This window comes from Enhydra lutris, unplaced genomic scaffold, assembly GCF_002288905.1.
Source record: "Enhydra lutris kenyoni isolate GAN:26980312 unplaced genomic scaffold, ASM228890v2 scaffoldscaffold28, whole genome shotgun sequence".
Lineage (NCBI taxonomy): Eukaryota > Metazoa > Chordata > Mammalia > Carnivora > Mustelidae > Enhydra > Enhydra lutris.
In genome coordinates, this window is record NW_019154112.1 from 2,646,306 (window position 1) to 2,668,904 (window position 22,599).

The 22,599-nt window shown below is 36.0% G+C and overlaps 1 protein-coding gene across 1 annotated transcript in view; it reads right to left on the bottom strand.

Moving 5' to 3' along the window:
- Positions 1 to 21,263: 21,263 nt before the first annotated feature.
- LOC111152443 (chromosome unknown C6orf10 homolog) overlaps positions 21,264 to 22,599 on the bottom strand; it is a 53,253-nt gene continuing 51,917 nt past the window's right edge. Inside the window, 2 exon segments of the mRNA XM_022510941.1 lie at positions 21,264 to 21,411; positions 21,413 to 22,295. Of these exon segments, the coding sequence (XP_022366649.1) occupies positions 21,264 to 21,411; positions 21,413 to 22,295 (1,031 nt within the window).

Consider the following 22,599-nt stretch of genomic DNA (forward strand, 5'->3'; position numbering starts at 1 on the left):
ACAAGATGGGATTGGGAGGGAGACAAACCATAAGTGACTCTTAATCTCACAAAACAAACTGAGGGTTAATGGGGGGAGGGGGGTTGGGGGGTGGGATTATGGACATTGGGGAGGTTATGTGCTATGGTGAGTGCTGTGAAGTGTGTAAACCTGTCGATTCACAGACCTGTACCCCTGGGGATAAAAATATATTATATGTTTATAAAAAATAAAATTAAAAAAATAATAATAATTCTTCTGCCAGCACACTTTCATATGCAAACTAACATGTCCAGAGATTATTCCCTTGTTGGGCTCTTGCACTATAGGCCACTTTGGGCTTTGCTGCCCTAATCTCCTTGGAACCAGGTATCAGATAATCAGCTGGCTCCCTGCTGAGTGGAGACCCCCCCCCACATGGCGCTCAATCCCAGGACTCTGACATTATGACCTGAGCAGAAGGCAGAGGCTTAACCCACTGAGCCACCCAGGCGCCCCTCTTTTGGTGATTTTTTTTAAAGATTTTATTTATTTATTTGACAGAGAGAGAGAGATCACAAGTAGGCAGAGTGACAGGCAGAGAGAGGGGGAAGCAGCCTCCCTGCTGAGCAGAGAGCCCAATGCGGGGCTCAATCCCAGGACCCTGAGATCATGACCTGAGCTGAAGGCAGAGGTTTAACCCACTGAGCCACCCAGGTGCCCCTCTTTTGGTGATTTTTAAGAATGTTTTTCAGGCTTATGCCTTTTGTTATTCTTTTTCATTGGTTTTATTGCGTTCTGAAGGGAAAAGAAAAAAATGTTCATTTCCAACTTGCCTAATGTAGGTTTTTATACTCTCTTTATGGGTGGTTTTATAATCAGATATGGTAATATCCAGAAATCTCAACTGCCTCACTTGAGCAGGCCAGACCGTCCCCAGATTAGAAATAGAAAGGGAGGGTACTGATTCATTCTAAGATCTTTCATACAATACAAATAAATCCATCAGTTTGATTTTCCTGAGAGAAGGAGATTAGTATTTTTCCTTCCTAATCTAGTTTAGAGTGATGGGAAAGCTTGAAGTTATAGCAGCTTAAAAATGCAAAAATTTTCCTTGCAACTAGGAGACCAAAGAAATTTTGAAAATTGAAAATCCAGAATAAAAAATGGTGATGATGATGGTGATGGTGATGGTGATGACAATATATTGAGGGATTAAAGTAAATGCATTTTTAATGATCATGACAATGAAAGCATAAATAGTAAAGAAATAGAGTGTTCCAGTGTTCTTATACCCCTTATATTGTCTTATTAATTTGCAATGTTAAATATAGTAATTTAGGGGTGCCTGGGTGGCATAGTCAGTTAAACATCTGACTCTTGGTTTCTGCTCAGGTCATGATCTTGCTGTTGTGGGGTTGAGCCCTACCTTGGGATCCATGCTTAGCATGGAATCACTTCAGATTCTCTCTCCCTCTCCCTCCTGCTCACTCTTACTCTCTCTCTTTCTCTCAAATAAATAAAATCTCTTTTAAAAATGTAGTAATTTATGTTACAATTTTGTAAGACAAAGATGAATGTTATTTCTATGGTAATTCCTAAAAGAATAATAAAATAGTGTGTTGCTAACATTCTATGAGATCAGGAAAATAGAATTATAAAAAAGAAATTATTTCAAAAGAAGACAAAAAAAGGACACAAAAAGATGAGAATTAGCAAACTGATTAGTAACATTATTATTAAAAATACAAATATATGAACAATTACACTGGATGCAAATGGTATAAATATTCCTATTAAATGAAAGTATTTTCAGACTAGATTAAGAAATAAAATCCAAATATATATTTCATTCTTTTTTCTTTTTAATGCTGTGTTGGGATGAATTCCACTGCTCTGTCTTTGAGACAATGATCCTTTATTCTGCTTCACCTTGTCTCCTTTGGAACCCTCTAGTGTATTTTTCAGCTCAGTTACTGTATTCTTCAGTTCTGTCTCTTCTTTTTGTAACTTTCTTGTATTTTCATCTCCCTGAAGTTTTCACTGTATCTGTATGACCATTGCTTTGAACTCTTTATCAGGTAAATTACCTATCTCTGTTTGATTAAGATTGTCCCCCCTATCTGCCCCCCCCTCGAGGTTTTATCATTTTCTTTTGTTTGGAACATAATGTCATTTTCTTCATTTTGCTTTCTCTATCTATGTTGGTTTCTATTCATTAGCCACTTCTCACAATCTTGAAAGATTGTCCTCTTGTGCAAATGAACTTTATCACTAAACCCTGGTTTAGCCCTTGTTTGTCTATCAAACCTTTATGGTTGTGCAAGCAGCCTATTTGACTTTTAATACCTCCTGGTTGTTGAGGGTGTGCCAAGGCCAGTCAGTGTCCCAAAGGAGAGGATCTGTCAGCCCACCTAGATTCAGGCTAATTGGAAGCCAGACCCCCACACAACAGCTTGAAATAAATGCATATATAGGCAGTCTTGTGGGCCTACATGTATGAGCTCTCCTGGCCCCCAGAGACAGGTGATCTGGAGGTGTCCCTTGGACAGCAGTTGTAAAAATCAGTAGTCTAGTTACAAGCTCCCTTGTAGGAGATAAAAGTGAGGTATAGTGAGGCGGAAGGAGATTGTTGAGTTGGTGTTCTTTGGCCTGTGTTCCTGAGAGTGCCTCTGCAGCCTCTGGATGTGTGCCAGAGCTGATGTTGGCCCCTAAGTCTGAAGCTCCAGGACTTGGAAGTAGGCCTCTATCACAGAAAGGCTGGGGTTGTGTTTCAGTCTGCTGTCTATGCAGTACGGCTGGAGATTATAGCCTACCAAGAGCTGCTCTGACTCTTGTAGTCCCATGGGACTCAGGAAGGCAAGCTCCTTTGCCCATTAAAGCCAGGTAATCAACAGGTATCCCCTGGTCAGCAGATGTGAAAACCAGATCACCAGATATAAAAACAGGAGCACTGGACATACATAAGAGCTCCCTATTGAGAGATACTTCTACTCTGAAGATTGTTCCTACCCTCTGAAGTCTCAGGAGACGTTTACGGTCTGTTTACCTAGAAGTCTGCCACTCTGTCTGTGGCTGTGATGATAAAACAATCGACTTCTTTCACAGAATGAAAGCTCCTGAGTCTGTTCCCTCTTTCTCTGCTCTGGAGGTACTAGCTGTTTAAGAACACTTTCTCCATTGGTTATAATCCCATGGAACCTATGCACATAAGCCCCACTGGCCCCCAAAGCCAGGTGATGTAGAGGAGTTCCCTGGCAGCCACAAAAATCTGGATACCAGAGAAGGGTATAGACTCCTTTCTGTAAGATACCAATGAACTGGAGTGAGGCAAAGGGAAAGCACAAAGATCTATCCACTGGCCACCATTCCCAGAGAGCATCTCTGTAGGTTCCTAAAGTGTGTCAAACCAGAAGGAAGATTTCCTCAGGCCAAAGTTCCTGGACCAGCAAAGTGGTCTTTTTCTCAGACAGACTGGGGTGGTAGTCTGCCTAGAGCTGTTTCTCTGATTGATAAAGTCTCATGGGACCCAAGAAAGCAAGCCTCCATGATCTCCAGAGCCAGGCAAGCAAGCGTGGGTGGCAGTGACAAAATATGAGTTAGTAGATTAAAACAAACAAACAAACAAACAAACAAAAACAAAACTGAGGTACCAGTTGTGTGTAGAAGCTCCCTTCTGGGAGATGCTGGCACTGTCATGTGGCAGAGGGAGAGTGCAAAGGTGGTATACATTGGCTGGAGTGACGCCAAAGGAGAGTCAAAAAGAAAAAAAAAGTAAAAATAAAAAGAAACAAAGAAAAGGGGAAAAAAATGAGGGAGAAGATGGTAACCATTGACTTTAGTAAGATGGAAGGAGAATAGGAAGATGGTGGTCACCAGCCTCCATCTCCAGAGAGTATCCAGCAAGACCATGTACCTCAGATCAATAATTTAAAACTAGGAAATGAGTCTCTTTCACATAATATCTGTGCACATTTCAAGGGACTGCTTCTGTCTTGGGTCCTGGTGGAGGAGTAGTAAGTCTGGGTGCCCTTTAAAGGTCATCCTCAGTTGGCCCCATCTCTCTGGTTTTTGTAGGCATGAGTCCTATTGGTCTTCAAAGCCAGATATTTTGAGGGCTCATCTCTCAAGTTGGGTGGGTGGGGCTGGTGTGGAGTATGAATCCTTTGCCCCTCAAGGAGAAGCTCCAGGTTTTGAGTTCTTCGTACCGATTATGGATTGCTGCTCAATGCATGGGAAATATGGCAGGATTGTTGTGTCTTAACCTTTCCTAACAACATTTTTGTTTCGATGTGGTTACCCTCTTGTTTGCCCCATGTGAGAGGGTTAGTTCACCAGTCCTTCCCCTGCTCCCAGAGGAAATCATTCCACACACATATATAGCCATAGATTTAGTGGGTCTGTCAGAGAAGGTGAGTTCAGGATCATCCTATGCTGCCATCTTGAATGGGAACTAGTCAGATAACGACTGTTAACTGGCCATCCCACCCTGTATTTCTGCCTTCAATTTGTGAGCCTTTTCTGAATTTTGAATTGACATTCTTCTTACCTTTCTCTACTGCTTGTTCTCAGGTTTCTTCTATCTCTTCTTTTAGTAATCTGTTTTCAAAAATTTCTCAGCACTTACAAACTGATCTCATTTCCTTTCCTTGTGTTCCTTGTGTATATGCTTTTTCCATTTCTTTATTTCATTCCAGCAGGATTTTAGGCAGGCAGTTGAGGTAAATGCCTTGTTAAACTAAAACTCCTTCCTCCCCTGACCCCTGAACTCAGGGGGCTTATATTTAAACATGATAGACATGAAACTGGTAATACCCATAGGAGTCTTCCAGACCATTAATTCTAAATCACAAATAGGAAATAAACAAACAAAAAAGAAACTTACTGCAGGGTTCTGTTGTCTTTTCTGAAATATAAACACAAATGAACATATAAATATCATTTGCCTAAGGGAAGGAAACTCTAGTTTTCTTTAATACTATTTTTGTATATGACTAGTAAGTCATTGACAGTAACAGTGAGTAGAGAGATCAAAAGTTTTTCAAAGAAGTTATAAACAAAAGTGCAGCAGAGTTAAGGAAGTATCCAGGTACATGGAGTGTGGTTTTCTTCAGGGAAGAAATGTGACATTTTCTTCTGATACTCCTTTGGGGAGATTCATTTTAAAATTAGACCATTTTAGAGCCCTTTGTCATCTTTATCTGCTCTTCTTGGTCTTTATAGTAGAAATGTCATAGGTTTGGGAAATGTGCATCTATTCTGTCCTCCTTTACATCTCTTTTTATTTCAGAGATGTCTGTTTATTTTATTTATTTATATTTTATTTTATTTATTATTTCACAGATTTTTAAAATTTATATTTATTTATTCTCTATATTTATTCATTTTTATTTATTTATATATTATTTATTATATTTATTATATTTTATTTATATCTTATTTATTATTTCAGGGTTATTTATTTATATCAAGATTTCTATAAATTTGCTGAGGAATAGGAAAGTAACATCTATTTTTATTCAGAAAGTTTAATCACAAATTATCAAATCTTTTGATTTGTTTGTTTAAGAAAAAGGATACTATTTTTATTTTTTCGTGAGGAACATGAAAATGAACCTATACTATTGCATCAGAAAAAGTCAGCTTCAGTGGAATTAATTTTTGTTGTAATTTAAGAACAACTGATGGTTGAGAAAGAAAGAAAGAAAAATCTGATGGTTTTTGGATTTCCTGAGTTTGGTAGATTCAGGGCAACAACATCCATGAATATTTTTCTATGTCTTTGATTGAAACTTTTCATTATAAATGTAAGGCATTAGAATTTGCAAATCTTGCTTTATTCACATTTTCATCATATTCTTACCTTTTCCCTATTTGTTAGGGAACCCACATCAGAACATCTTGACTACATATGGATAGTAGAAAAATAGATTTTATTGATCACCTTTCTTAAATGCTCCTGCCCATTGTTAGTAAGCTAGCGGCAGTGGCATGCTAACTATTGGGCAAGAGGAAAAAAGGAATGAAATTAGGAACATGGAGATTTTTGTAATATCCATGTTATTAATACTGCCTTCTGTACCTATCATGGAGAAAGAAAAGTAAAAATGTTATATACATAAGGAATTGCTGATTTTTCTGCATTTTTCCCCAAATGCCTATAAAATAAGTAAATGACCATGATTTGGCTTAGGTATAAAGTTATTATTATTATTGCCTATGATTCTTTTCAAGGCCACAATTCTCTCTCTTTTTTTAAAAGATTTTATTTATTTATTTGAGAGAGAGAGACAGAAAGCATGAGTAGAGAGGAGGGGCAGAGGGAGAGGGGGAAGCAGACTCCCTGCTAAGCAGAAAATCAGATGCTGGGCTTGGTCCCAGTACCCTGAGATCATTACTTGTGCTGAAGGCAGAAGCTTATCCTGTTGGGCCACCCAGATGCCCCCAAAATTCTCTTTAAAAACAAACTGGGATTTGAATCGAGCCTTGAAGATGTTAAAACCTTCATATATTGTAATTCCACTTCTACCCCTTCTAACTGTTCTTATCTTTTCTCTCATACTCTCACTGTTCACTCACACCACCCCACCCTCATTCTGCCTGTTTGTTGAAAAGGAAATATTAGTGATACTAAGAGGTTTTCTTTTTACAACTTAAGAAACACATAAAATTATATACACATGTACACATATATAAATATGCATGTAGGATACATATGTATGTGTAAATAAGTTTGCTATTTCTTCATCCAGAAAAGATTTAAGACAGCTTCTCTTGCTGTTTATTCTTTTTGTTGTAATAGTGAACAGGAAAATTTACATAGATTTTATTGGATATGGAACAGTTTCCACTCTTTCATGTCTGGCATTTGATGTGAAATTGTCAGTGACATCAGATCATCCTAATAATATTAAGTAAAGCGGGGTGAGAGAACTAGAAACTATAGTTAATATTTATGAATCTTACTTTTGGTTGGAAAGTCACCGATTTCGTGTTCTCCTTTCCAGACTTGAACACATTTCAAATTGCTCTCATAGGGCTATTAGCATTATTTCTTACATCATTACTGTAGTAATCTTCAGATTACTAATTTTAAAGAGTTTGTTTCTTTGAATAAGGCAATGGTTGAATGAGCTATATGTTTTGTAAAGAAAAGGGACTTTTAATTTTTTAAAATATATGTGATAGGATATAACTTGTTTAATAATCAAGTGTAGTCTTACTGTTCTCCACAGGTTATTTGCTTTAATGAAGAGATGTGATGAAGTTATTAGTTGGTTACACTGAGTTTATGGTTACATGTGTGCTTTTTTTTCAAATGGCTTCTGAGTTCCTTAAACACAGACTGACATTAACAACTTGGTGTGGTAGGTATAAATTAATATTTGTTGAATATATACTGGAAAATTATACTTTAAAATATGCCTTATTTCCACGGTAACTGGGTGGCTCAGTGGGTTGAGCCTTTGCCTTCGGCTCAGGTCATGATCCCAGGGTCCTGGGATCGAGCCCCACATTGGGTTCTCTGCTCAGCAGGGAGCCTGCTTCCTCCTCTCTCTCTGCCTACCTCTCTGTCTACTCATGATCTCTATCTGTCAAATAAATAAATAAATAAATAATCTTAAAAAAAAGAGAATTAAAAAAATAAAACATGCCTTATTTCCAAAACAGAATCCTTTCTTTGTAGAAAATACAAACCTAGAGAACTTCTCAGTCATCAGAATTATAAAACCCTAATTAGGAAAATCCAAAGAAATCCAGATTCACCATAACTTTTGCAGAAACTAAAGAGTGCTAGTTTATCAACGGACTATTAACTTTCTGGGTGTTGGATTACTGGGTCATCACTACTAAGTTAGAAGAAAGGGTTATCATATCCCAGTGGAGAGTCAAATCAGGAAATTAGAGTGTTTGCATTATGAGTTTTGCTTTGTCTCTTTAGTGATACTGAGGGATGATCTCCTTTGTTTACCTAGGTTGCTTGTGCTCTGGAGAGGCCAGTGGCTCAATTGTTCATTTTCCTATTGTGTTTGTTGTTATTGTTTAGTCACCCATGTCAGGCCTGCTTGACAATGTGAAAGATCTTCATGGAAAGGGGAAGAGTATAGACACGTTTACTTGCACGGTATCTGCCCTTTCTCCTCTGTTATCACTCTAGCTGGTAAATTCCCTCCAGGCTGCCACAATTCGACACAGTGTGGTAGCAGTTTCACTCTTTTCTTGCTTATAAAATGGACTAAACATTCTCCCCTTTGTTCCATCCACTGATAATGACATCTATGTACAGAGAGAAGTCTTTTTTTTTAATCTTAGTTTCTGAGAAAAGTAATAAAAGTATAAACAGAAAGAGTTTCAAAGCATAGGTATTTATCATCTATTTTCTAATACAAGATAGTTTAGATTTTACAGACTAGGAAATTAAGGTCCAGAGAAGTAAATTGACATTTCCAAATAATTAACCTAAAAAGGAATCCAGAGTCAGACAAGAAACAAATCTGTTGATTTTAAATTCAGTTCTTCCTACATCATCATGTCTGGTCTGCTTATAGATATTTTGAGTGAGTCCTTAGACTGCCAGAGCCTTTTCTTTCTGTCTCATTCTCTGGAGTGAACATGATTGAAAGCACAATTTCATCTAAAAAGAAGTTTGTTTCCTCTTACTTCATGGGTCTGTTTATCTGAGGGAAAGAATTCAGAACAGGAACTCTGGAAATTCAAGAATTCAAGAAATTGAATTCAAGGAATTCAAGACTCTCACTTATTTGTTGAGTTAGAAAAAAATATATAAAATATATAATAGGGTGTTCACTGCTTTATAGTCTTAGTATGGGTTATTGTTCCCTATGCTTGATACCTATTTCATTCTAAAGGACTTGATGTGCTGGATTATAACCAGTGGGCTCTTTTCTGTTGTTGTTCTGCAATATTTAGTTCATATTAATCTTATATAATATGTAGAATGGTGACATGTAGTGATGTGAGTACATCAGGACTTCTTATTCTTCTTAATTTACTCTCTGAAGAAATATGATGGCCATAGGAAGGCCAGCTGATAGAACCTGGAGGATCTATTTGAATCTGCTGGTTCTATAGAGATCTTCAGGGAGAAAGAGTAAGAAAACTTTTCCTTGCCGCTATGATAGAGCTAAGGTGTTTGTACTAGAATTGGGGACTTTTCTTGTGGCCTGGGGAAAATAATCAGGATTTTCTGGTTCATTGAGAGAGTGTAGCCTGTGAAAACCTATGAGCTCATTAAGAAAGGACGTTATTTTCCACTCATTTGTGTTCCTAGGAGTGTGTCTTTGATCCTGCCCATTGTGCTGGGCCAAATTGCTCTCACTTCTTGTCTTAAAGGAAGAGTTAGCTAAAGGAGGAGGGACATGGAAAAATCTTCCTTTCTGTGTCTCAATATAAGAACAGGGATTTACCATTTTGTACACAGACAACCAATATAAGCAGGTCCTGTCATTTCTATGGCATAGTGATTGTCAATGAGTGAGAAATCCTAAGAGTTGGTTAGTTAATCTGATGGCTAAGAGCAAATTGTCCTTAACAAGCAAATAATATATGTTACTCAAAATCTGGAGGGAGGGAAACCAAATTGGATGTCTAAAACATGTCTTCTAATGAAGCAGAACTAATGAAATTTCAAAAAAGAACATTAAGATAAAAATTTTTAAAGGGAGTCAAAATCAACCTAACAAAAGAACTATTTGAACTTAGCCTGGGTTTGGTGATGAGTTTTTGGATATAACACACAACATCCATGAAAGAAATAATTGATAAACTGTACTTTATTAAAATTAAAAATTCCTGTTTTGTGAAAGACGGTCAAAAAAAATGATAGGCCACAGATTGGGAGAAAGTATTTGCAAAAGATATTTCTAATAGAAGCCTGTTATCCAAAATATAGAACTAATTCTTGAAACTTAATAATAAAAAAAGGAACACCTTGGCTAAAAAATGCAGAAAAATCTGAATAGACACCTCACCAAGAAGATACACAGATGGCAAATAAGCATGTGAGTAAGTTCCCCATGTCCTGTGTCAACAGGGAAAGTGTAAATGAAGAAACAATGAGAAACCACTGCATACCTATTAGAGTGGGCAAAAACTCTGACATCATCAAATACTGGTAAGGAGGTGGAGCCACAAGAGCTCTAATCCCTTGTTGGTGGGAATGCAGATGGTACAGCTACTTTGGTATACTTTGATGATTTCATGCAATTCTTACCATATGATTAGACAGTCCTGCACTTTGGTATTCCCCAAGGAGTTCGAAACTTATATCCACACAGAAATCTACACATGAATGTGTATAGCAGCTCTATTCATAATTGACAAAACTTGGAAGCAGCTAAGATGTCCTTCAGTAAGTGAATGGATAAATGAACTGTGGGACACTCAGGCATTTGAATATTATTCAGTGGTAAAAAGATATGAGCTATGACCTCAGTTCTCTCATGGATAAAAAACCAAACTGAACCCAAAGTTAACAGAAGGAAGGAAACAATAAAAGACTAGATCAGAAATAAATGAAATGGAAAACAATAGAAAATATTAACAAAATAAGAGTCTGTTCTTTGAAAAGATAAAATTGACAAACTTTAAATTAGGCTAAACTAAGAAAAAGAAGGAGGACCTAAATCAACAAAATTATGAATGAAAGAAGAGCCATTATATCTGGTACCACAGAATTACAAAGGGTTATAAGAAGCTATTATGAATAACTATATGCCAACAAACTGGATAGCCTAGAAGAAGTGGGAACATACTTGGAAACATGCAACCTACCAAGATTAAATCAAGGGGAAATAGAAAATCTGAACACACTTATTACTAGTAAGGTGATTGAATAAAATAAAAAATCTTCCAACAAAGAAAATCCTAGAACCAGATGACTTCACTGGTGAATATTACCAAACACTTAAAGAAGAATTAATGCCAATACTTCTCAAACTCTTCCAGAAAAATCAAGGAAGAAGGAACACCATCAGAATCATTTTATGAAGCTAACATCATTATGATAACAAGGCCAGAAAATGACACTATGAGACAAGTACAGGTCCATGTTCCTGATGAATATGGATGCAAAAATTGTCAATAAAATACTAGCAGATGAAATTCAACAGCACATTAAAAGCAGCATTCACCATGGTTGGGTGGAATTTATTCCTGGGATGCAAGGATGGTTCAATATATTAAAATAAATAAATATGATATATCAAATTAATAGAATGAAAGAAAAATTGTGTGATCATTTCTATGGGTTCAGAGAAAAATATTTGACAAAATTCAATATCAATTCATGATAAAATCTGAAAGTTAGACATAGAGGGAACATAACCTCATAAAATATAATGAAATTTTGCCATTTTCAGCAGTATGGATGGCTCTTGAGGGCATTATGCTTAGCGAAGGAAGTCAGACAAAAACTATATGATCTCACTTATATGTGGAATCTTAAACAAAATAGAACAAATTCATAGAAAGAGTGAACAGATTTGTGGTTACTAGAGGTGGGAGGGAAGATGGGGGAAGACTGGATTGAAGGTGGTCAAAAGGTCCAAACTTCCAATTATAAGAGACCTAAATACTGGATGTACATATGATGTACAACATGGTGACTTAGTTAACCATCATAGGGTATATTTGAAAGTTGTTTAGAAAGCAGATCCTAAGAGTTCTCACCACAAAGAAAAACACTTTCATTTTGGGGAGTATGATATATGATGATGGATATTAACTAAACTTATTGTGCTAATCATTTTACAATATATATAAGTCAAATCATATGCTGTACATCTTAAAGGTATACAGTACTGTATGTCAATTGACCACAGGTTTTCTTCTTCAAGAATATCAAATTTTCTTCTTCAAGAATATCAATAACATTGACAATAACATTTATTGACATAAACATGGAAAAATAAGCTGCCAAATGATAAAAAGACAGGGAGAAAACTAAATGCATATTACTAAATAAAGGAAACTAATCTGAGAATACTATATACTATGTGATTCTAAGTATTTGATATTCTTGAAGAAGAAAACCTGTGGTCAAGGCAAAAATATCAGTGTTTGTCAGGTGTTGGTTCATGGGTGGGAAGGATAAATAAATAAGCAGAGCCCATAGGACTTCCAGGGCAACCAACTATTTTGTGTGATATTGTATTAGTGGATACATGTCATACATTTGTCAAAATCCATAGAATGTACTGCATCGGGAGTGAAATGTAAAATAAAGTACGGACTTTTGCAATAATGATAACGTAGTGTAGGTTCATTGATTGTGACAATGCACCATGCTGGTGCAGGATATTGGTAGTGGGGGAAGCTATGCATATGGGGCACAGAGGAGATATGAGAACTCAGTACTTTCTGCTCAATTTTTCTGTGAACCTAAAACTGCCTTAAAAAAATAAAACTATTTTAAAAAATCGATGAGAAAACTGGAAAAGAGAATGTTTATTAATGAGAAGTGAATTAGTTGGAAGATTGGAATGGAAGAAATGCCTCTCAATAAAGAGATAAAACACCAAGAAGTAGAAGCCAAGGGAAGAGAAATTTGGAGGTTAGCCCCAATTCATCTAACAGGAGAATATTAGGAGACCCAGAAGGATGTGCTTGAACAGATGAAGTAATAAATTAGTGTTTCCTGGGACGCCTGGGTGGCTCAGTTGGTTAAGCAGCTGCCTTCGGCTCAGGTCATGATCCCAGCGTCCTGGGATCGAGTCCCACATCGGGCTCCTTGCTCATCAGGGAGCCTGCTTCTCCCTCTGCCTCTGCCTGCCATTCTGTCTGCCTGTGCTTGCTCTCTTTCCCTCTCTCTCTCTGACAAATAATTAAATAAAATCTTTAAAAAAAAAAAAATTAGTGTTTCCTGAGTTGAGGATAGACACAAGATTATAAATTGAAATGAGTGACAGGCATAGCTTGGTAAAGGAGGATAAAAGTACAATTTTTAAAGGCTTCCAGTCAAAACTATTAGGCTTTGTATGATGGAAAGAGTCAAAGCAGCGTCTGATTCCTCATCAGCAGTACTAGATGTAAGATTGTCATAAAATAACACTGGTAATTGAGAAAATAAGCTTATAATCCAATATATCTATACCCAGCCATGGTAAAAATTCATTTGTCAGATCATAGAAAAACAGGTTCCAACAGGCACTACTTTAAGAGTATGATATTTTTTAATGTGCTCTCTGAGGTAAACTGACTAATGGAATAAAGTTTTCAGGATGGGAAAGAGGAAATACTTTAATCCATGAATTGGATGTTCTCTTCAGCAACCTTCACTTAATCAAGTTCTCAAATTTTCATCCTTCAATATAATATATTGACCAGTGCTCATGTGACTAGTAGGCTGCTCTGTTCTGTATCCATTAACTGTAACTCTTGCCATTTAAGCTATATGTTCACCTTGAGAGTTGCGTTTGTATTCAAAGCATGTACGCATGGTCTTTGTTTTGAAATTACACAGTTTAAGCAAACCAATGCATTGTAATGCAAAAAAGGAGTTATTTCTATAAAAATGAATTTGGAAAATAATTATCCATCAAGAATTCTGTGCCCAGTAATGATATTTTACAAAATGGAGGTGAAATAAAGATAATTTCAGATGGAAAAAAGGGAGGGGGGAGGTTTGTCACATACAGTTCTTCACTAGCAAAATACCAAAAGGTATTCTTCAGGCAGAAAGAAAACTATTGCTCTGTATATATGCTATCAGATACAGGGAAGACTGAAGAGGAATGGAAAGGTAAATATGTGAGTCTATCTAAATAAATACTGACTTATGAAACAATAAAATTTTATGGGAGTTAAAGTTTATGTAGAATTAAAATCTATAACAAAAGTAAGATTTAAGTTGGAACTAATGAAGTTAAAACTTCTAATGTCCTTGCATTATGTAGAAGAGGTAAATGTTCTAATTTGTATAAAACTAGATCAAGTCAGGGACACATTATGTATATTTTAAAGTGTTCATTAGAAGAATGGTTAAGTAATGCATAACCAGCTAATAGAAAAGTCAAAAAGGATGTGTGAAGCAAAAATAGAAATACTAGAACATATTTAAGTCCAAGTATACGTATGATAATATTGAGTTTAAGTAGATTGTTTCATTTAAAATATGATTATTAGATCAGATTAGAAACACACCTGCATTACAAGGGACACACCCAAAACATTAAAATACAGAAAAATTGTAAGTGAAATAATCAAAAAGAAACGATGCAAACACTATTCAAAAGGAAGCTGGAGGGGCACCTGGGTGGCTCAGTGGGTTAAGCCTCTGCCTTCGGCTCAGGTCATGATCTCGGGGTCCTGGGATCGAGCCCCACATCGGGCTCTCTGCTCAGCAGGGAGCCTGCTTCCTTCTCTCTCTGCCTGCCTCTCTGCCTACTTGTGATCTCTGTCAAATAAATAAATAAAATATTAAAAAAAAAGGAAGCTGGAGTAACTAAATTTCCTACAAAGTAAACTTTAAGTCAAAAATCATTATTAGAAATAAAGATGATCATTTCACAATGATAAAACAATCAGTTCATGAAGATTATACAAATCTAAATTTGTATGCATGAAATCACATTACCTTAAAATATATAAAGCATAAATTGACTGACCTGCAGTCTGCAAACAGAATGGATGATTACATCCCAGTAAAATATGGATGAGGCACAAAAAAATAGTTCAATATAGATGATGAACAATATAATTGTTATTTATATGTATATGGCACTGTATTCAGCAACAGAAAAATGCATTTTTTATCAAGTACATCAAAAGTAAAATTAAAGATTTTTTTCTCACAGTGAAATTAAACTGGAATTTAATAAAAAAGAAAGATAATTAGAGAATTTCTATATATTCAGAAATAAAGAATTATATCTTAAAAATAAACTAATAGGTTAAGTAAAAACTACAATGGAAGTAGATATACTTTTAATGAGGGATATTGAAAATACTATGTTTCAAAATTTATGGGATCCAGTTAAAGCCTTAAAGTAAATTTAGAAATTTAAATGCAAATGTTAGAAAAGAAAATTGTTAAAAATTAATTATATAAACATTCAACTCAAGAAATTTAAAAAAAAATAGCAAATTGAACCAAAACAAGTAGGACTAAAGGGTAGTAAAGATAAGAGCAGAAATTCATTAAGATGAGAAAGGTAAAATGAAATATAAGAAGAAATGTAAAATCTGAATAATTTTAGGATAAAGATATTGGAAGATATGCAAGACTTCAGCATAGGAAACTATAAAACTATACTCAGAAAAATTAAAGAAGACTGTTACATGGAAAGAAAAATCTTATTAATGGATTGGAAGACTCACAATTGCTAAGATGTAAATTATGTAAATTATCCCCAAATAAATTATAGATTCAATGCAATTCTAAACAAAATGCATGCAGGTTTTTCCTTTTCTTTTCTTTTCTTTGTTGGTGTGTGTGTGACTTAAAATGTTTTCTAAAAGATTCTAAAATGCACACTGAGAAACACTCTTACCTATAGAGAAAGAGGTGAGTGTGGAGATGAAATGCACTTGTTGTGATGAGTTCCAATTGTATAGAATTTTTGAATTATTAAATTGTACACCTGAAACTAATATTACAAAGTATGTATTACAAAGTATGTAAACTAACTGGAATTTAAATAACTTGAAATTAAATAACTTGAAAAAAAGCAAAGATTAGAGGGAGAACTGAAAAATATATATAGTTCACATGGTAGACTATATGCCCAAAAGACCAAGAAAATAATAAAAAAAGAAGAGTAGATCCAGACATGCCTCATAGACATTCAAACTTTCCTACAGCTTGTGTAATCAAAGCAGAATGACATTGACATATTTTCTTATTATAATCTCATAAGGAAACTTAAGACATTTTTATTCTAATCATTCCCCTCATAAGATTTCCATATTACAAATAGATTATATGTTTGCTTATATATTTCATGAATATACTATACATCTGCCTATGTACTTTATGAATATCTGTGATTAATAGAATACAATTTTTTGACCCTCAAGAACCAATTTTTGCTTCCTGGAGGGAAACATTACTGCCTTTTAAAATGCATTATGGGGACGCCTGGGTGGCTCAGTTGGTTAAGCAGCTGCCTTCGGCTCAGGTCATGATCCCAGTGTCCTGGGATCGAGTCCCACATCGGGCTCCTTGCTCATCAGGGAGCCTGCTTCTCCCTCTGCCTCTGCCTGCCATTCTGTCTGCCTGTGCTTGCTCTCTCTCCCTCTCTCTCTCTCTGACAAATAAATAAATAAAATCTTTTAAAAAAATGCATTATGTAGTGGAGAAAGGTTTATTTTACAAATGCTGCTGACAAATTTGATCTCCATCTGGAAGAGAAGAAAACTAAACACCAATTTCACAACATAAACAAATGGATTTAATAAGTGTGAAAGAGAATTTTTAGGAAAAAAAAATGAGTATGTGTACCACAGTAGTAGGGGAAACGCATTGAAAACCTAGAAACTATCAGAATTGACTAAATGCAATAAATTTCTATATAGTAAAAGATACCTTCATTTTATTTTATTTTATTTCATTTAACAATTCTTTTTTCGCATCTACTGTGTGTGACACACTTTTTTTTAATGAAGGATTTTTTTTTAAAGATTTTATTTATTCATTAGACAGAGATCACAAGTAGGCAGAGAGACAGGCAGAGAGAGAGAGAGAGAGGAGGAAGCAGGCTCCCTGCTGAGCAGAGAGCCCAATGCAGGGCTCGATCCCAGGACCCTGAGATCATGACCTGAGCTGAAGGCAGAGGCTTTAAACCACTGAGCCACCCAGGTGCCCCTGTGACACACTTTTTTAAGCACTAGAGATTCAGCAGTGAACAAAACATAGTTCCTATCTTCAGAGATTCAGAGTTTACGTCTATGGGAGCAGAAAATCAGTAAACACATAAATGTGTAATGTGAGGTAGGGATAAATGGTATGAAGAAAAGTCAGGACAAAAGGATAGAGAGTGGAGAAATACTGTGAGTTAGGGTAGTCATGTTTTAGCTGACGTCTTAAAGAATTAAGGAAGTGAGTTGTGTACATGTTTTGGGGAAAGTGTTTGAGGCAGACCTTGAAGTGGGAACATGCTTGGTGGGCATGAAGAACAATGAAACCACAGTGTGCCTGCTGCAGTGAGGCATGAGGCTGGAGGAGAACCCAGAAGCTGCATACTCTGAGGCTGTGAAGGTCCTGAGAATTTTGGACTTTCACACAGAAATGACTGGAAGACCTTTGGAGGGTCTTGAGCAGAGAAGTAACATGATCTAGCTTACATTTTAAAAGTATGTTTTGAGTCACTTGGGTGGTTCAGTTGGTAAAGTGATTGACTCTTGGTTTCAGCTTAGGTCATGGTCTCAGGGTGGTGAGATCAAGCCTGTATGGGGCTCGGCACTGGGCATGGGGCCTGTTTGAGATTCTCTCTCTCTCTCACCTCTGCCCCAACCACTGGGCTTGTGTGCTCTCTCTCTAAAAATAAAATTAAAAAAATAATTAGAACAAAAGTATGATTCTGACAAAGAGAGAAGCTCTCTTTGGAGGTTATCACAATAGTACAGATGAGCTATGGGGAAGGCTTGTATTGCCTGATGAAGGAGGTGAGAAGTGGTCAGAATCAGGATATAATTTTAGGGAACAGCATGAATGAATTGGATGTTGGCAAGAACAAGTAGATTGAGAAAACTTTTTTTTTTCTTAACACAAATGGCAGGTGAAAAACATTAATAGACAAAAAGCACCTACTTGAGTTGAATCTGAATAAGAAAAGGACAAACTGCCAGTATGGAAAATGAGTAATTCACAGAAGAGTGAGTCCAAAAGACCAAGAAACCTATAAGAACTGCTCAGTCTCACTAGGTGTTGGGGAAATACAATCAAAGCAAGAGTTAGATATTACTGTTCCCGTTACACAGGCATAAAAGAATTAGCTACCACTTTTCTCATTACTGTTTTTCTCAGTAGATACTCTGTGTAGCACCCATGAGTGTGTGGGGAAAATAGAACTCAGACATCCCTGTCAGAAAATGAGTGATTACAAATTTTTGGGAAAGTGATTACACATTTTCATTAACATTAAAAATACGTATTTCCTTTTTCTCTTGACTTGCCAGTTCCATTTTGGAAATATATCCTACAGAAATAAAATCTTTATATTGTACAAAGATGTTTATTATATCACTATTTGGCTAATGGCAAAAGCTGGAAACAAGCCAAATGTCCATTGTTAAGGATTTGGTTGAATATGCAGTAATTCATCCACTATACTGTGATGGTAATGCTTTAGAATGATGTCCTTTGACCTGGAGTGATGCACATGTTATAGTGTTAGATATGGAAATCAAGTTGCAGAATAATGTGTGTAGATTGACTCCATGTGCATATATGTTTATATGAGCATAGGTTAAGATATGGAGAGATTCATAGGAAGTTAACACTGATAATGTCATGAGTTTTAATTTTTGCAGAGAAATTTAATAAAGATTTAAAATACTTTTGAGAACTGGGTTACAATGTTTATAATCTGTAGTGTCATATCTCTTAGATTTTACTTCACAGCCTTGGCAGATGCTCAGGATTCTGGATGATAATGGATGAGAGTATCTTTAGTTCTCAAACCCTAGAAAAACAGGCTTCTATTTCTTTAAAACCTAATTGGGACCTCCCAGGTACAGAGTAGTGATGTTGTTTTTCCTATTTTAAAATGTGGGTAATGAAATTTCATCAAATGTAAAACTGAGCATCCTAATCAATTTCTCAGTTTAACTTTTTATCTCTTTGGATCCTGTTTTAAATTCTATGCTTTTTCGCTTCTATCAGCTCCCTGTATTCATTTCTTAGATATGCCAGTTATAACTTGGGGTAAGAGATATTTATGGGCGATGGTAAATTGCATTTTTAATGCAGAAATCTTCAGTTGGAGTAGGAGTCACATTATCTGATTTTACATAAATTGTTTACTTCCCAATATCTTTGCATTTCTTATTCAACTTTGTTATCTTTAACTCAGTTTCCTGCTTTTCTTATGCTCTTTTCCTACACATAAAATGACTAATGGTAAGACTTCTACTCATTAATTTTTTCTGTCTTTATTGAGGTAAAACTGACAAAAACTGACATATTGAAGTTATAAGACTTGATTCCCTGCCCCGCCCAGTTTGTTGAGATATAATTGACATATAACATCATATAAGTTTAAGGTGTACAACCTAATGATATATGTATATATATGCATATTTTATATATATATATTTTATAAAATGATTACCATAATAAGTTCAGTTAACATCTGTCACCTCACATAGTTACACATTTTCTTTTTTCCTTGTGATAAGAACTAAGTTCTAAACTGGGCATTTGTGAACAGGGCATTTGACATATATGTTAGCTTATTTGTGAAACAATTTACTGCTGTTGATTTTTTAAGTCCCACTTTACTATCTTTATATCTAAATTATATTGAAATTGCATGTACTTATTCATTTTCCTAGTATTTGCATCATTTTGCCAAACATGGTGTTATTTTTTTTTTTAAGATTTTATTTATTTGTCAGAGAGAAAGGGAGAGAGAGCGAGCACAGGCAGACAGAATGGCAGGCAGAGGCAGAGGGAGAAGCAGGCTCCCTGCCGAGCAAGGAGCCTGATGTGGGACTCGATCCCAGGACGCTGGGATCATGACCTGAGCCGAAGGCAGCTGCCCAACCAACTGAGCCACCCAGGCGTCCCAACATGGTGTTATTTTGATAGCTCACTCCTCCCCTTACTTTTTCTGGGGTCCTTTTAAACTTCGATGCTTGTACCTTTAAGGGAAGATTAGCAATTATTTTTAACTGGCCTGCTTTTTGGTGGCCTTTAGAGAAGGACACACATGGTTTTCATAATTGTAGTTTCCTATTGTATGACATATTTACCTGCAGGACCTAGTGGGAATGAAAATGTTTTGACCTGCAAATTGGAATGCACTCCTTTAACAATCCTTTCTTTAAATTTTCATCTTCCTATCAGAACATTTGTTGTACAGGTTTTCCTTACATCTTCCCATACCTTAACTTTTTTCTTTGACCTCTAAAAAGCTCAGTTTACTGTGCTTTTGCTAGCTCTGTACTTTGTCTTGGGGAACTCATTTACTCTATAACTTCAACTATCTCTACTGGTCTACACCCTCTGGAATGACAAGTGTTAGTTTGTTTCCTTAAACTCAGCAATTTGTTATTCTCTCCCTGTCCCACAAACTACCTATCCGTTTGTTATGGATTTTCGGTCACCCAGTTTCAAAAGTTATGGAGTCATCAATTTTTTTTTTCCTTTTCTTTACTCATACGTAGTCATCATGAAGTAGTGATCTCTTCTTTGAAAAAATACTTCATACCTATCCCTTCCATTTATTCTCTTTCCATCATTTATTACTCCAACTCAAACACCTCTTCACTAGACTTATTACTTTCGAGGTTTCTCCTCTTCAGTCTATTTTGTATAATCACAAGATTAACGCTTTGGTAATGCAAACTTATTCACCTAACTCTCCTTCCCAAATACCCTAGAAGGCTTCCCAGTTGCCTGGTTTGTTTTTCATATTCCTTCAGAATCTTCTTCTAACCCTCCTTTTCAAAATTATATTCCAGAGTGCACTCATGAGCCTACTGCAACTGTATAATTGGCTACTTCTTCTAGAGCACAGTGTGGCAGTCCTGAATTTCTTTGCCTTTCTTGTACTCTTCCTACCTCTCTCAGCGTATCAACATCTTATCCATCTTTTGAGACATATATACCACCATTCTCTTCCTCAGGGAGCTATCCCCTTTATATTTTTATCCCAAGAGGTTCCTAACTCATATTATAACATCCATCTAAACTATATTTTGACAGATTTTCTTCTAAAAAATTGTTCTCTATACACATATTATATCACTATGTGTGTTAAAAGCTGTTCTATCGCAGGAAGTCAGACATATTTTTCTGTACCCCTTATTGCTAGAACAGCTTTTCATGAACATTTAGCCTACCATGAAGAGCACTGACTGGTTGATTGATTAGGCTGTCACTGAGTTAATTATAATAGTAGTTGAAGAAAATTATACATTTCTTTACATTGAAATTATACATTTCAAACATTCTCAAAATGTTTTATTTCAGAAAGTATCATCTTTCTTGACTAAGTCATAAATGTATCAACTTAGAAAGCAAAGAATTGGAAGCCAAGATTTGTAGCTGGGAGGACTAAAAATGGTAAAACATCTATTGTAGACATATAAATTAAAGGGATTCTCTAATTATGATCCATTTAAGCAATAACTGGGTTGTGACTTGTATCTAGGGGATGGGAATCATAATAATCAGTTGACTTATAAGCCTTCCTTTTATTTACCCTTACTCTTTCCATCTTTTTGTTGTACTTCTTCCTTTATTTGCCTTTGCCCCTTACTGAACCTTATTTTTTTACTCTTAACTTCTGATTCTTTCTTTCCTTTAACTTTGTGCTTTCCTTCATCACTTTTCTTCAGAGCATCATTTTCTTCTGTATCTGTCTTCTTTCTTGCATTTCCCTGCTCTCCTTGATCCTCAGAACTCTCTCTCTTTACTTGAGGCCCCTGAACTAGCGGTATTTCAGATTCACTACTCTTTACTGCAGACTCATGTCCTTGGGGTGTTCCAGCTTCACTAGTCTTTGCTGGGGACTCCTGTGGTCCTTGTGGTGCTCCAGCTTCACCATTCTCTACTGGAGACTCCTGTCTTTGTGGTATTCCAGCTTCACTATTCTCCACCTGGGACTCCCGTCCTTCTTGTATTCTGGTGTCACTCTTTACTTGAGATCCCTGTCCTTCTTTTATTCCAGACTCACTCTTCTGTACTGGAGATCCTTGTTCTTGTTTTATTCCGGATTCACTCTTCTTTACTTGGGATCCCTGTCCTTGTAGTATTCCGTACTCACTCTTTTTTTCTTGGTCTTCCTGTTCTTGTGGTATTCCAGTATCATTCACCTCTACATGGGCCTCCTGTTCTTGTGGTATTCCAATGTCACTCACCTTTACCTGGTCTTCCTCTTTTGGTATCCTAGTGTCACTCTCCTTTAACTTGACCTCCATTTTTATTTCACCTTTCTCCAACTCAGTATCTTTTGCTTTGGTTTTTGTCTCTGGTTTGTGCCCTGAGTTCAAGGATTCATCAGAATCTGTGACTAGCTTTTCCTTCTTTAATGTTTTCTTGTTTTCTTCTTGGCTGTTCTCAGACTTTGTAGTGGCTCCACTTTTTAGGATCTTGGCCTTGAAATCAGATTTTTTTGCAAGTTCTGCATCCATGTAACCTGGAAATATAACTGAGCACACAACAAAAGTGCACAATTCAGATATCAAGTACTTTCTCTTTATTCCTACTTTTTCCCTGATACTGGTTTATTTTTTGTCTTTAAACTGAAAAACTGGAGATAACTTGAGATTTCATGAAAATATAAAATAACAGCACTCTTATACTTAAAGTTATACAGGTATTGATAATATTCCAGACTCTCTTCAATAAATTGGAAGATTATTGAAAGAAGAGGTAAAATGTATTATGAATGAAGTGGCTGGCATGCATTCAGTATATTATGGCTGATGATTAATGCTTAATAGCTAAAGGAG